This window comes from Betta splendens, chromosome 22 (assembly GCF_900634795.4).
Source record: "Betta splendens chromosome 22, fBetSpl5.4, whole genome shotgun sequence".
Classification (NCBI taxonomy): domain Eukaryota; kingdom Metazoa; phylum Chordata; class Actinopteri; order Anabantiformes; family Osphronemidae; genus Betta; species Betta splendens.
In genome coordinates this window covers 6413093-6427014 of record NC_040900.2, presented here as the reverse complement: position 1 = coordinate 6427014, position 13922 = coordinate 6413093, and the positions used below count along the sequence as shown (strand labels likewise).

Sequence of the window (13922 nt, the reverse complement as noted above, 5' to 3'; positions counted from 1 at the left end):
TAAAATAACTGTTATCGGTGCAACGAGTGGCAAAACGGCACATTTCAAAGCTGGATGCTGTTTAGTTTCCTCCAGCTTTTGGGTCCTTGATATCTGGAACCTGCTTCCCTTTAGCCACAAGAACATTAGCAACATTAGCTTCCCAGAGAGGCTGAGTCTGTCAGATGGAGGTTTAGCACCACGATAACATCTGCATTCTAATAGCAGGACTCGTAGGAGCTCTGTATGCAAGGAACAAGTCTGAGAACTGGTATTGAGTGGCTGTGATCTTTGGGGCCCCACTTGAGTGTGAACAAGCCCGAGTCTTGATTGGAATTCGCTGCGTGGGCTCAGGGGCACGTTGTCGGTGAGCAGGGGCTGGTCGCTGCATCCACACAGGCGAGTTAAAAGCGAGCACCACCTAAAACACAATAGACTCGAGACATAAATAAACCCACCGCCTCTGGGCCCTGCTTTAGGAAAGTCAGAATAAATACAGAGCAGTTGAAGTCCTAGATCAAACTGTAGTGAGGAGAGAAATCTACACATCAAATTCATATTGACATTGGATAGAATTGGATTTGATTTGACCAGAAATGTACTTGGGGAAAGTCATAATTTACTGTCAAATGCTCAGTTTGTTCTTGCACAATTCAAAGGAAAAGAAAGCAGCTCCACCTGTGGGAAGGACGGCGCAGTTGCTCGCGTGGAGCGTTTCAGGTGATGACAGCAGAGCTAATGAGCTATCGGCCTGTTGTGATCTGAGCTGTGCCTCCCTGGTCGATCGGCTGCTTTAGCCTCTTGTGGGGAATGCCGCTTGTCTTACGTTACGCTAAACCTGAGTCTGACGCCTCGACGGATGGACGACCTGAGGCCATTTTGACAAACCGAGGGTGCTTTCAGCCTGTAGAAAGCTGTGGCCCTGCTCTCAGACCGAGTCAACTGCAATCCGTCCTTTAAGAAGAAGAGGCCGCAGTCCTTTGAAGGCTGGAGAAGTTGAAAATCTATTTTTCACACTTTGCGCTGCAGGATTTCATAAAGGTTTAGTGATGTCTCAGTGTGGTGAGCTGAAAAGCCACTTACTTCATTTTGGTGTTTATAAAAAACACTTTAAAAGACTGTTGGGCCTTTGGAAAGCGCCCGCTGCCAGAGCTCTTTTGAAACGTGGTGCGACGCTAGCAGGCATTCAGCCCAACATATTCAGTTTAGCAGCCTCACAGCCTTTTATGTGATATTTCCATTAGATACCTTGTCAGTCATTCTTAGCCGGGAGAGGAAGAAGGTGCTGCAGAAGGTAAATAAATAAACCAGCTTGAATTTTTACTACGACAACACAATTTACTGTAGCTATATTCAACTTCACTGTGCTGGATATCGGCTCATATTTCACTGTCACAGGCAATAAACTTGGTCCTAGTTCATGTTGAGCAATTGTTTTTTATAGGAATACCTAGAAGGAGCTCTCCTCTGCTGCCGAAGTGGATAAAAACAAGGATATCATTTATCTGCACCTAATGCATTAACGGGATTTGCTCTCCAGACGCCTCATGAATGTTTTTATTTCGGCATTCAGAGTTTGCCTTTAACTGCTGTCTGAATGTGCAGCAGAACCAGGAAGTCGTAATTCAGCCTTTGGGCGATGTAACTGTGTCACATGTAGTATTGCCACTAGACGAACCCAACAATAACTGGTGGTCTCGCTCGGAAAAAAGCTCTGCTCCATCGTCTCGAGGAGCCGTGCTCGTTCTGCGTCCTACTGTCACAAGCCATTCTGTCTCGTTGGCTTTCTGTCTCCAGCTCTTAGACTGAGTACATACGCAGAGAGTAAGTGTATCGCAAATGCATGCAGACAAGCTTGCCCATGAATCAGAGGAGATTAGATTTGTTCAGCGTGCGCACACACGCGCTCGAATTCACCCTGTGTAAACTTTCCACTGCTCCAGTCTGTGTCATTCCTGTTGTCATTCTAATTTCATCTGGGGAACCATGCCAAGGCCGTAATGAACTCAAGTCATGAGGCGGGAGCCATGTTGAGCCGTGTGTTGAGCTGGGAGAGAATCGGAGCAAAGCTAAACGGAGAGGCGGCTGGTGCTGGCCAGGTTCACGCATGTTGCTTGCGTGTCTGTGTTTGTGTGTTCTCGGCGCGTTGCTGGTTCCAAGTTAATCAGTGCGGTGGGGTGTATCATCTAAGCTGCTGTAATGTGTCGACTGCTTTATTCAATTTGAGCGGTAATCTCAGAATTCCCCACTGGCCCTGCTTCATCAGCCCCCCGCTACAAAGCTAGCTTAACGCGGCCTCAGAGACACACGAGACGAGATGAGCCATTTTGCTGGATCAACATTACACTTGAACAAGTGTAGCCAGGCTTAAGCTCCTCATTATATGGGTATTATGGCCGAGATGGGCTCTGTTTGTTGTAGCAGGAGGAGATGGTCGGTTCAGCCCATTATGAAATTATTCTTTAAAATGTTTCCCAGGATGAGGAGGTGGTTGCTGTTGTTTTGGTGGACTTCAGCACCATGGACAGCGATGTGCGTTTGACCTGCTGATTTAAATTGGACAGACGTCAAACTGTTACCTGAGGCTTTGGTTTCATGTCTTTCCATCACCTCCCTTTGGTATTTTTTGTTGTTTTTGAGCAGTTGACTGTGCAAACACAAATATGGGACATTTGTGATGTCAAGATTTCAGGAAAATTGGGAGAGGCAGGATTTTTTATTCATTTTGAAAGCAACTAAAATTAATTTCAAAATGCAAATTAAACAAAATGACTTGGATTAGTTCCATCAGAGGTTTAGAGAATCTGCTTGATGTCACTCCCACCTGGGCTCTAGTTTCTACCAGGGTGGTGTTTGAGTCATAGGCAAGACTTCACTGCTTTGAACAAGCCTTACTCATTAGAAAATAGCGCACACCTCAGAAATAATTACTTCCGATTCTATTTTAGCAGATATTTCATTTGTGCAACAGGATACTTCCACGCGTGGACGCCGACGACCCGCTGCCCACCACCACAACCACGCCATCCTCCCCTCGGCCCTGTGAGACCACGCGGGGCGCACACTTGAATCGTTGCGGGGCTCGTCCCACTCCACCCCACCGGGACCGGCGGCAGAGGGTGCCAAACCGCCCCTCGGGTCTGCGCCGAGGACGCAGCCGTGCCGAGCGATGACGCTCAGCAGCCGGTTCGCCGCCTCGCCTCATCTGTCTCCAGCGCCTCGCGGGGGGGGGGGAGGGAGGGATGCCGTGAGATTCGCCGCGGGCCCTCGCTGGCACCTGGCTCCGAGTGACGCGTGGGGGAATCGGGGCAAAAGCGACGGCGAATGATGACACGGTGGTTCGGCTCGTAGATGCGCGGAGCTCCCCCGTTCTCGCCGTGTGAGGACCCGTGCTGGAGGCGCCGGACTTTAATACGCGTGGCACCGCGGGCGACACTGCACCGCCTGTAGTTGTGCAGAACAGGAACAGTCCTTGAAACAGGTTGCTGAAATCTCCTTCCTCCAGAACGGTAAGTCGCGGCTTTGCGGTCGTCCGCGCGCCACTGAACGCGTCCGCGCATCCGTGCATCTGCTTCAGTGAGTAACAACGAAGCTTCTTAGGGACGTTGACGTGGTAAAATTGACGTCTAACAGGCGGATCAGGTGAAATATCAGCTATGCTGTGGGCAGGTGTTCACTTACACGGCAAAAGATCGTATATGCTGTCGTTTGGCGTCGCTTAACCATCGTTACACATTCAAGATGCCGCAAACTTTATTAATCCCTGGGGGAAATTTTTCTCTTCTTTTTATTTGTCAGGTTTACTGAACTTGAATAATGGTTATATTTATATTAGTTAACTTTTATCTTCAATCATATTTCTGCTATATACATTTCTTTCTGATTTTTCGCACTATACTTAACTTTAGGCAAGATAATGGACATGTTTCTGTTAGGTTTAATGGAAATAGGCGCAGAGTGATGACTGAACGGAGCCGCTGGTTTTGCGTGTAAACAGGTTGCCGGCTGTCGCTGCGGCGCGGATCGCATCCCCCCGGGGCCCGAGGCGCCTCGTGGCGTCCCGTTTAGCACCGAGGCCATGTCTGTCTTCCCTGAGGACTTCGCAGCACAGTGTAGGATGCTCTGCCCCAGATGGTGACTTGTGCAGGTAAGCATCGTTGTGTAACGCTACGTATCCCACACACACACGCACCGTCGCAGACGTGGACCTTTTTGCCACGAGCTTGTTCGTGTGACGTCTGTGATCCTCGCGCTGCACCGCGGGGACCTCGCTCCAGGCAAACCGTGCTCGCTTGTGTTGCAGGTCGTCAGCTGTGATTTCGATTTTGGTTTTGTCACTTTTTTGCACAGAAATGTATGTTTTTTTCCACCGGTTTTTACTGTGAATGACCCCAAATGAGTAAATGCATGTAAGAAACTGAAGGATAAGGAGATGTGAGTGGGTGTCACATTCTCTGGCCTCCTCCCTCCCTCCTCGCTGCCTTTGTTCCCTCCTCTGTCCTAGATGTGGCTGTGTTCCTCTCCTCACACGCGGGGATGAGTGCTCTCAGAGGTGGCCGAGGCAGAGGAGTCCCGATTCTTACTACCTGGCTAAATTGCCCCGTGATGGAAAAATATTGTTAAGGGGAATGATATTTGAATAATTGAAGTGCCGGGGCTTTAAATTTGCAGGGACTCTCCAGCGCAACGTTCGAGGCCACCCAACAAAATATTCATATTATTGAAGAATGGTTATATCGAGGAGCCACCGTCCTGTCGTCTCTCCCAGTCAGAGTGAATGGTCTTTGGCTCCTGTTGTAAGTTCAAATGCCTATTGCTGCCAAGCTAAAGGCTAAGCTAATCAGCTCCTGGCTGGTACTGGTTCTGCTTTTCAACTCAACTCTGCACAAAAATGCAAATAGGCATTTTTCCCCTAAAACTGTTCATTGTTTTTGCAGATGAAGGGAGGTTGTGTAATTGAATCCTCCGATACCCGTCGTTCACTCACTCACTCACTCACTCACTCATCACGTGGGACGACGAGCTCCCAGGTTCACGAATCCTCATGACATCATCCCACACTCGAACCACCCGAGGGAAGAAGCGCTTTCACCTCCAGAGCGTTCAACCGGGGACGCGTTGCGCGCGTGCACGCGCTCAGCTGACTGCGAGGCGTGTTTTCGGTTCCCACAGAGCGAGCGAATTAAAAATGCGACACCTCTCTCAGCAGCCTCTCATCCCCTGCCGTTCACCGTCAAGAGACGACGAAACCGCTAAATATAGTCGCGCGGAGTGTTGCGCGCGCCGCTTCCGCGAAGGTCGGAGCCACGCGACGCCCCGGCGTGGACAGAGGCGGCCACTAATCACGCAGGTGAACGAGAAGAGGATGGAAACGATTCATCCGTTGGACGTGTTTGACACGTTTTCTAAAACATGAAGTGAAACTTGGGGCAGGACGTGTCGCCTCTCAGCTGACTTGGTGCCGTTTACTGTTGTTTACGTCGTGTCCTCCTTACACACTATGCCTTTTACTGAACGTTTTGGACTGACAGGCAATTCTGAGTCATATTTTACTTTGAAATCCTCGCAAATCTTTATAAACGCACACCCGTTGGCTTCACTTACTGTCATCCATTCTTTTGGCAGATACACGCAAATGAGCAGAGTCCCCCGGTCACGCGGGGCTCGTTCGCTTAATGACTCAAAGGCGGTTTTGTGTTGTGGAACTCCTCGGGGACCGCCTCGCCCCTCTTCATCCCCGTCACCCGTCCAGCGGTGATGTTGTCGGCGGCTGACGGGATTTCTGGCGGATCCTCCAACTCCCGCTCCGGCTCCAGTCAAATCTGAGGGTTTTTGCTTGGATTTGTGTTCGCGTGTGTTTCCCAGCTGAATCAAACAGCTCTGATCCCGCTGAGAGTCGTACACGGAGCCGGCTGGTTAAGATGCTCTGACAGTGTTGGAGTCGAGTCTCCCAACCTCTGTCACATGGCATCTTTGTCTCTCCAGTCTGTTGGAAACACTCTAATCTGAGGCTTTACCTCAATGCTCCCTTTCTAGCATAATTTGGTTGCGTGTTAGTCGAAATCACTTATTTCTGGTTCCAGAACGACTCCGTTGCTCTGTCTGGGCTGATATACGTCAGGAAACGGCGTAATTTCTGCACAGATGTGCGACGGCGGCTTTAGCGGCGGGGCCGGTCCTACGTAAAGAGGATGCGGATGAGAAGATGTGGGGAAGCGTACGGCTGAGGAGACGGAGTGAGCTGGAGACGTCGCATCGCTCTTAACGACATTATCGTGGCCCATGGTGTATATAATTTAGTATGATGACGTAATGGAAGGTACTGCTCAGAGTCCGGGAGCGAGGCTCGTGTGCTCACTTCAACACACTGGGTTTGATTGGGTTGCATTCGGAGATTCATGACGCCTCCCCGCCGCCCAGGCCAAAGCAGACGCACGGGGAAATGAATGCGTTCGCTGCATTTGACTGTGGACAACATGTGGCTCCAAAACGACCGGGCAGCAAACCAAAGCAGCCGACCCTGAAGCAGCATGTGTTTTAACCTTCAGGCTAAGACGAGGCGACACGAGCCAGAACATTTAAAGCGTTTCATTAGGCAATGAGACCACAGCTCGTTGGAAATTACAGCGTTGGGAGGCTCATGGCTGTTAGAAAAGTACATTAATACATCAGTAATGAGAGAGACAGTCAGTTTTTTTTTGCTATCTGTCTAATTGGGATAATTAAATGTTGCGCCTCCTCTGAGAAATAGTGGGACGTATTTGTTAATCAACAAGAGCCGCGGATAAACGAAACGATCTGCCGAAGTAATAACAGCAATGAAGTCAACCAATTTCAATGAGTTTAATTAATATCTGACTTTTCACACGCTGGGCTGAATTGGGACGGAGGGGATGTTCCCGAGGCAGGTTTATCGGGTGGCCCGTGGGGAAAAAAAAGGGAATCAAGACGTCCACATGCTTATTTTATCACACGCGGCTACTTTGATGCTTTTTGTCAGATGAACTATTCCGGTTCGAGGCCAGGCCGCGCATCAGCCGCGCGCAGCCAAGATAATTATAAGTGGGGCTGCCTGGTTATGTTTGCTCCAAAACCATCCCGGGCGACTGTGACTCCGCCAGCAGCTAAAGACTCACGGTAATTTGGCAGCGTCTGCGAATCTAAATGTGCTCTTTAACCAAGTCTGTCTCGTATGCGACCCTGCGTGCCTCTTGTTTTCTCGGCGGGGACGTCTAATTGCGTGAATATTTAGACTCCGGCGCAGCCAGGTGATCACGTGACGCCGAATGAACCGTACGCTTTTGAATGCGTCACGGTGAATCCGGGAGGACGAGCACGTGTTGTTCACAGTTAGTATGCGGACACCGTAACAGCAGCAGGTTCACGGGGGATCTGATGCAGGACCCCCTCGCTCTCGGCTCGTGTCCTATTGGGAGCCTGAACTGATCACTTAGTAGCTTTCGGATTGCCATTTGTTCTAATTAATGGATGGAATTAAAAAGTCCTCATTGGAAAACATTTGCTTCTAAACGCTACACTCTTCATTCCGAGAGAAACTGGCGCGTCACCGACCTGTCTTCCCCGCCGTCCAACACTCCTCCATCACCGCATCTCCTGCTGTCTTCTAATTTAAGTCCTCGTCTGCGCTAATGGAGTTCATACCCTCACAGGATGTAATTACTGTTCCCTTTAAGCTCGTGAAATTAGCTACAAGGACACACAGGAAGGTGACAGATGGTCCAATATTTTGGGACTTTGGGCTCCGTTTTCCTCTTTCTAGGGGACGAACGCTGAGGATGATAACTGGGAACGACCACGTTGAGTGCATCACCAGCTCACATCTGTAGAGCTAACAAATGTGAGATAAACCAGTTCCTCCACCACCAGCTCCGTGTTCACAGTATATTCAAAAGCGAGTATCATCATTCATCCCTGTGTCTACGCACAAACGTGTATTTGATGCCTTTGCAGCCATTTTTGTCGTTTGTTGACGCTTCTGTTTTACTTTGTGTGGGAAATTCCGTTAAAACCGTTGTTTTGAGTCAAGCGCAGGAACCAGAAGCAGCTGCTGCAGCTGAATGAGTGGACGGGAAGCGAAAAGCCCGTCACATGTTTATGGGGCAATTTGGAGTCATGTGTTTATTAATATGTGATTCGTAAACAATCTCTCAACACGTTACTCACACACTTAATCTCTCTGCTTTCTCTTGGTTTCCTCTCTCTCTGTGTCTCTCTGAAGGGTTTGATGGAGAGCTGGTCGAATGTCAGCGGGAACTATTGTTATAACCGGAGGAATTCTCGCCGGAGTGATACTGCTGTGCATTGTAGCAGTGCTCTGTTACTGTAGACTCCAGGTATCCGTTTCATGTGTCTGCTGTGACATGTTGGGGGTGTTGCGATTCGTTCGTCCCCCAGTGGCTCTTTGAAATAAACGAAAGGAAGAGTACATTAATTAAGGCTCCAAAGCCTGTTTTCATTTTTTTTTCCAAGTTTCCTTGTTTTATAATACTTGTTTCATTTACACTTCAGATTTGAATGCTTCATACCTTAAAGCAGCCCGTCTGGGACTAAACTGCCCGACCTCTCTCCCCTCCTCAGTATTACTGCTGTAAGAAGAATGACTCTGAGGCGGACGTGGGCTCCGTGGCGGGGGCCGACCCCCTCTCCCACTTCCCCTGCGACGCCTGCAACGCCCTGGCCATGGACGGCGCCACCATCGTGCCCGTCCCCCTGGAGCAGCTGGACGCCGGCGCGCACCTCAACCACTGCCCCGGCTGCTCGCCGTACCCGCGGCGCTGCGGCCTGGCGGACGGCGTGCGCAACGGCGGCGAGCGGCTGGGCTTCCACACCTACTACGAGAACCGCTCCGTGTCCCTGCCGCTGTCCGCCAACCCGCCGGGCTCCTCCCCCCTGAGCTACTACAGCCCCACAGACGCGTTCCCCCCCCCCCACCGCTCCTACAGCACCCAGGTCTGACCTGCGCTGCCCCCGACCCCACGCACCTGACATCAGCTGATCCAGAACATGCCTTCCTCGCTGGGACTAAATTCAGGTGATGGGTTACAAAACAGCACAATTAGACTCACTTGCCCGCATTAGTGCGGACGCCCACGTCGGCCTCGCTCCTGTCCAGATGCATTCATCCAGGGAGGTGACCCATAAAGCCTCTGTGTGGGCTGCAGCCTCTGCAGAGCGGCAGGCAGCAGCATGACGCGCTATTAGATTAGCATTGATGTGGTGTAGGACTAGTCCAACCTCAGTTTGTTCCACTGGCTCTGAAATGAGTCTCTGGTTAAATGGATCACGTAGCGCGTGATCGGATTCAAGCCACCGACGCTGTTGGTGGACGGATGTCACGTGACGTTTAGGTGCTAGTTTCCAACAAGAGCGCAAAGCCATGAACGACGAGTCGCCATCATTGTGTCTGAAAACGTTCAATCTGCTCTGTTTTAATGAATAAATGAATTCATTACATTTATTTTACATGAACTAAATTCAGAGAAGCTTCAGACGACGCTCTGAACAGCCACGTGTCCGTTCAGTGACCGCATCATCGTTTTATGGGTGAAACCAGGCGTGAACCGCCGCGTTCACATTGTGAATATATCTGGTTTCCCAGTGCACAGAAACCTTAGTCTCCCCCTCCCTCACTGTCACACCCACCTACATCACCCTCCTCCCCCCTCCTCCACCTCCCCCCCGCTGCTGTAAATGAGGGCTATTGACTATTGAATCCATTAATGAAGCCTAATTGTGTTCGCCCAGAGGAGTAACTTCAAGTTGTTGAGCTTTTTTTATGCAGCCTGCAAGAATTTGAGAAAAAAAAAAAGTGTGAATTGTGTCTGCTTGTACTTTCACTGTAATGGAACCGGGCTGCGTTGAGAACGTGGGTCCTCAGGCTGTAGATTAGTTCACTGTCATAGGATCATGTCCCCTGTTTTCTTTGTGAAGCTTATGATTTATATGTTAAAGCCATTATATCTGCTTTACCGTGCAGTGACCAGATGCAGTGTTATTCCACAGTATGTACCTGAATTTATATATTTCTAAGGAGTATTGTAGTTTTTGTGAGGGGTGTTTTAATGAGTTTATACGATATGTGACTTTTTCATAGTCGTCTGCTTTTCTTCCAGCGTCTTTATTCCTCGTGCTTCTGCAGTTAGAGAGAGAATGAACTGTACATTTGGGAACTGAACACTCACTTCACGGAAAACTGATTTTTACTATATGAAATTAAACGAAGCTATTCATTATAACCTCACATCGCGTGGTTTCCACTGAGAGCTGAGCTTCGTTAGCACGTCTGCTCGTCACCTCACTTCCACTCGTCACCAAGTACGTGCTAAGTGCTAATTTAGCTATGTATAGCTGCTTCCTTTAAGGTTCATTTGCACTGGTGTTCACTGACACGTTGCCCATATAGTCTCACTCGGTCCCTAGAGTTTGGTGGAAGAGGTTCAGATTTGCCTTTTGGTTTTTTGTTTTGTGCCACGAAAGCATCATAGCTGTGTCAGAACTGACCTGTATTTATTTATTTGTTCTTATTATAAAATAAGTTTCTGTGTGAGGTGATTTTGTATTCCCTGATACAGTGCAGAAAATAGAGAATTCACCATGTTTCACACCATGTTGTTTTTTTTTATGAGGAATAAACGATTATGTTTCATCCTGGGCTTTTTCCCACTGTTTGTGTCCCGTCAGCTGCAGTGACTCAGACAGAAAATATACAGAATCTTGAAACCGCAGTTTCTGGTGAAGATAAAAAGCACAGGGAATTGATGAGGTTTTAAACAAAAGTTTAAACAAAACTTGAGTAAAATCTAAGACAGAAGTGAGAATCAGACACACACGGATGCTCGAAGAAGCAGAAGTGAGAGTTGGGAAAGAAACCACGCTGAGCTGCGATACGAAACAGAAAGTGACCCGACGAGAGCGGTGCGCGGGGCCACGCGGGAACGAGCGGGGGTCGCTCCCGGGCGGAGTCGCCAGGCGGCACGTGCGCTGCTCATTGCTCCCGCCTTCGTGTTGCGTCGCTCTACCTGCTGGTCCTGTTTGCGCTGCCGTCAACCTGCTCAGCGCGAAACAAGAATGGAGTGACGGGCTCGCGTGCCGCCAACACCCCACGGTGGAATACCACGAATGCCACGCGCTCGTTCCCAAAACACCAGCGGCGTTGCTCTGGCGGGTCGACACAACAAACAAAGCAATAAATAATAAACGTTAAACCCTAATCATTTTTATACAGCGGGCGATGCAGTCATTATCAGCGGCATGTGAACGGAGCGTGGGACTCGATCCCTTCGCGGGTGGGGGTGGGGTGATAAGGCAGGTGAGCCCGCGGCGGGTGTGGCTCCTGTTGTTCTTCAGCACATTCTGTCTGGGCTCCTTTAGACCCTGCTCAACCTGTCGCCGCAGACGCACGCGCCCTCCGGCTCACGCTGCCTCATCCAGACCCGTCACCCTCTGTCTATCGCGGTGCGCGCCTCCGCTCGTCACCCGTGGAACAGGTGCTTCCTGGTCTCCGGACGACCTGGACTTCGCCCCGGTACTTCCCGCTCGTGCTCACGCGCTTATCGCCAGTGCAAACAGCGCGGCCTCGTCCTCCAGGACTGGCGGTGCCTCCGACACCGGTGACAGGCGTTCTTCATCGTCCCACTCCGTGGATTTAAGACGGTTGGTTCGCCAGCGAAGGCCGCGACTGGTCGCGTGCGGGTGCGTGTGGGGTCAAAATGATGGAGGAGGTGTTCACGATGATGGCGTACGATGCCCAGGCTGTAGAGCAGATGAGCGAGCAGGAGATCCTGGCCTGTTTGGGGGCTGAAACCGGACCCACCTTCACAGTAAGACTCTCAGTCACTGTTATGTCCCTTTAATTCATAACGTTAGAAATCCCCCCTACTGAATTTCACTGATTCGCAGATTCGAGCATGATCAGAATGCACCAAGAAATTAATTCTGATTGTTCCTATTATATGTTCACAATAACAAAATTGTTGTTTCAGGCCCTTTCGCTGTTATTTCGTCACACAGCTTCAAACATATATCTCAGATTTGACCGTCGTCCCGTCTTAGTACACGTGATTAGCCTCGGCGTTTTTTCCAGCAGGTCCCATCAAAGAAAGCGAAACTGAAGAAAGGCCGGCTGCAGATAATGGAGGACGAGGAAGACCCCTTGGACAAATACCTGGTCAGACAGAAAAGAGTTATTCCACTGCTAAAAATCCATTTCTCATCTCAGAAAAGCTGATTCTCTTTAGTTACTGATAGCTTGGTTCCAAAGACTGTTCTGTGGCCTCGGCAGAAAGAGAACCGTCGACTCCAGGAGGCCAGCCTCCGTCTGGAGCAGGAAAACGACAGCCTGGCCCACAGGCTGATCAGCAGCAAGGTGGCCCTGAGGAACGCCCTGGACACGGTGCGTTCACTGACCAGAACCAAACCACAGCACGGCGCTCACGAGCTAAACCCGCGTTTGTGCCCCGATCACAGGCCGAGGACAGGGTGGACGAGCTCGCCAAAGACCTCCTGCAGAGCATGCAGCAGCTCCAGGCCTCGGAGGAGGAGAGGAGGAGGAAGGAGGAGGAGGCGGCCACGGTACGAGCGGAGACGTTCCCGCCGCCGCCGCGCGGCCTCGGGCGCCGCTAAACGACCGCTCTTTGTCGTTGCAGCTGAAACAAGTGTTTCGGCGGGAGCTGGAGAAGTCCGAGCAAGAGGTCAAGAGGTCGGCGGTCATCGTAGCCGATTACAAACAGGTACAAATGCGGAGGAAGCGGAAATGAAAGCGGCGCTGCCGGGGAATGACGTTTGTAAAACAGATATTAATAAAGAATTTAGCGATGTTCGCCTTGATGTGGAATTCAGATGCGCTCTCCTTCAGATCTGCGCTCAGCTGACGAAGCGCCTGGAGCAGCAACAGGCCGCCTACAGAGACGAGATTGATTCGCTCAAGGTGAAGAAAGTTGTTCCTGTGCAGCTCCACTGTCATCCTTCGTGCTTTCATCTCCCCCTCGTCTTTGACACCGTGTTGTAGTGAAATATTTATTCTGAGCTCTTCACTCGCTCTCGGCTGCCGCGTGTTTATTCTATCTAATCTTGGCCCTTTATGCTTAAACCCCGTCCCTCCAGCGCGCGGTGGAGGCGTGTCCCCGCTGTCGACGCGCCGCGGGAGCGGAGCGGCCGTCGACCCCGGAGAGCGAGGTGACAGAACCGGGTCGGGAGGAGGACGGGACGGGTCCCAGACCGGAGCGGGACCGGGAGAGGGAATCGGTCAGGGCTCAGATCAGGGAGCTGGAGCAGGAGTTAGCGCAGACCAAACTCCAGATGGTGGAAGCTAACTGCAAAATACAGGTGAGGCACCTTTACGCGCTTTTCCATTAAGGAGTCTGTTATTATTATATCATGGCCAATCCGATACATGTACCGTCCTCGGACAGGAGCTGGAGCACCAGAAGGGAGTCCTGGCCAACGAGCTCAACGAGGCCAAGAACAGCTGGATCAGCAAGGCCTTCACGTCCCTGCGGACCTCCACCAAGGGCCTCAGCTCACCCAGAGACGGGGCCCCCGCCGCGGGCCGGAGCCGCCACGCCGCCCCCCTGTCCGGGTGGAGAACCAAGAGGCTGTGGCCTCACAGAGACAAGGAAGAGGACGCAGACCTGGACGCATGATCAGGCACTTTTATCTAAACCTCATGGGTGACTTTAAAAAAAACAACAACTGCTGGCTGCAACAATTCCTTGATGGAATTGTCCCTGCTATTCCCATGTTGGTCGCTAGAGGGCAGGCCACCAGGGAATCACCTGATTTATTGCCATACAAAAAGCTCATTTGTGTTGTACTGTTGTGAATATTTTTCTATGCTTTGCCAATTTAAACATATAGATATGAAATAACGTGGCAGCTGCTGCTTGTGACATAAAGAAACAATATAAAAGGTGTTTTCCGGTGAC

The 13922-nt window shown here is 50.6% G+C and overlaps 2 protein-coding genes across 5 annotated transcripts; both read left to right on the top strand.

The window, feature by feature from the left end:
* The first annotated feature begins 2708 nt into the window (after positions 1–2708).
* On the top strand, positions 2709–10645 carry LOC114849040 (protein FAM163A-like). The gene is made up of 4 exons (XM_029140049.3): positions 2709–3488; positions 3977–4126; positions 8219–8333; positions 8578–10645. Exons 3-4 carry the CDS (start codon positions 8241–8243, stop codon positions 8953–8955), a joined length of 471 nt encoding a protein of 156 aa, XP_028995882.1. The 5' UTR covers positions 2709–3488; positions 3977–4126; positions 8219–8240; the 3' UTR covers positions 8956–10645.
* A 624-nt stretch (positions 10646–11269) lies between these two features.
* LOC114849071 (rab GTPase-activating protein 1-like) lies at positions 11270–13910 on the top strand. Of its 4 annotated transcripts, none has more exons than XM_041069184.2 (8): positions 11270–11819; positions 12083–12166; positions 12260–12391; positions 12466–12570; positions 12645–12728; positions 12854–12925; positions 13102–13323; positions 13410–13910. In XM_041069184.2, the coding sequence occupies exons 1-8, from the start codon at positions 11709–11711 to the stop codon at positions 13638–13640; spliced, it is 1041 nt and encodes a 346-aa protein (XP_040925118.1). In that variant the 5' UTR covers positions 11270–11708; the 3' UTR covers positions 13641–13910. The 4 variants fall into 4 exon arrangements, with proteins under 4 accessions (XP_040925118.1, XP_055361859.1, XP_028995948.1 ...); XM_055505884.1 differs by having other exon boundaries at positions 11271–11819; positions 12086–12166; XM_029140115.3 differs by having other exon boundaries at positions 11273–11819; positions 12281–12391.
* The last annotated feature ends 12 nt before the right edge of the window (positions 13911–13922 follow it).

Bases quoted from the DNA above. Each gene is read 5' to 3' on its own strand.
- LOC114849040 (XM_029140049.3), top strand. From the start codon at position 8,241: ATGTCAGCGGGAACTATTGTTATAACCGGAGGAATTCTCGCCGGAGTG. The intron at 8,334-8,577 runs GTATCCGTTTCA...TCCCCTCCTCAG, and splicing joins TCTGTTACTGTAGACTCCAG to TATTACTGCTGTAAGAAGAA.
- LOC114849071 (XM_041069184.2), top strand. From the start codon at position 11,709: ATGATGGAGGAGGTGTTCACGATGATGGCGTACGATGCCCAGGCTGTA. The intron at 11,820-12,082 runs GTAAGACTCTCA...CGTTTTTTCCAG, and splicing joins AAACCGGACCCACCTTCACA to CAGGTCCCATCAAAGAAAGC. The intron at 12,167-12,259 runs GTCAGACAGAAA...TTGGTTCCAAAG, and splicing joins ACCCCTTGGACAAATACCTG to ACTGTTCTGTGGCCTCGGCA.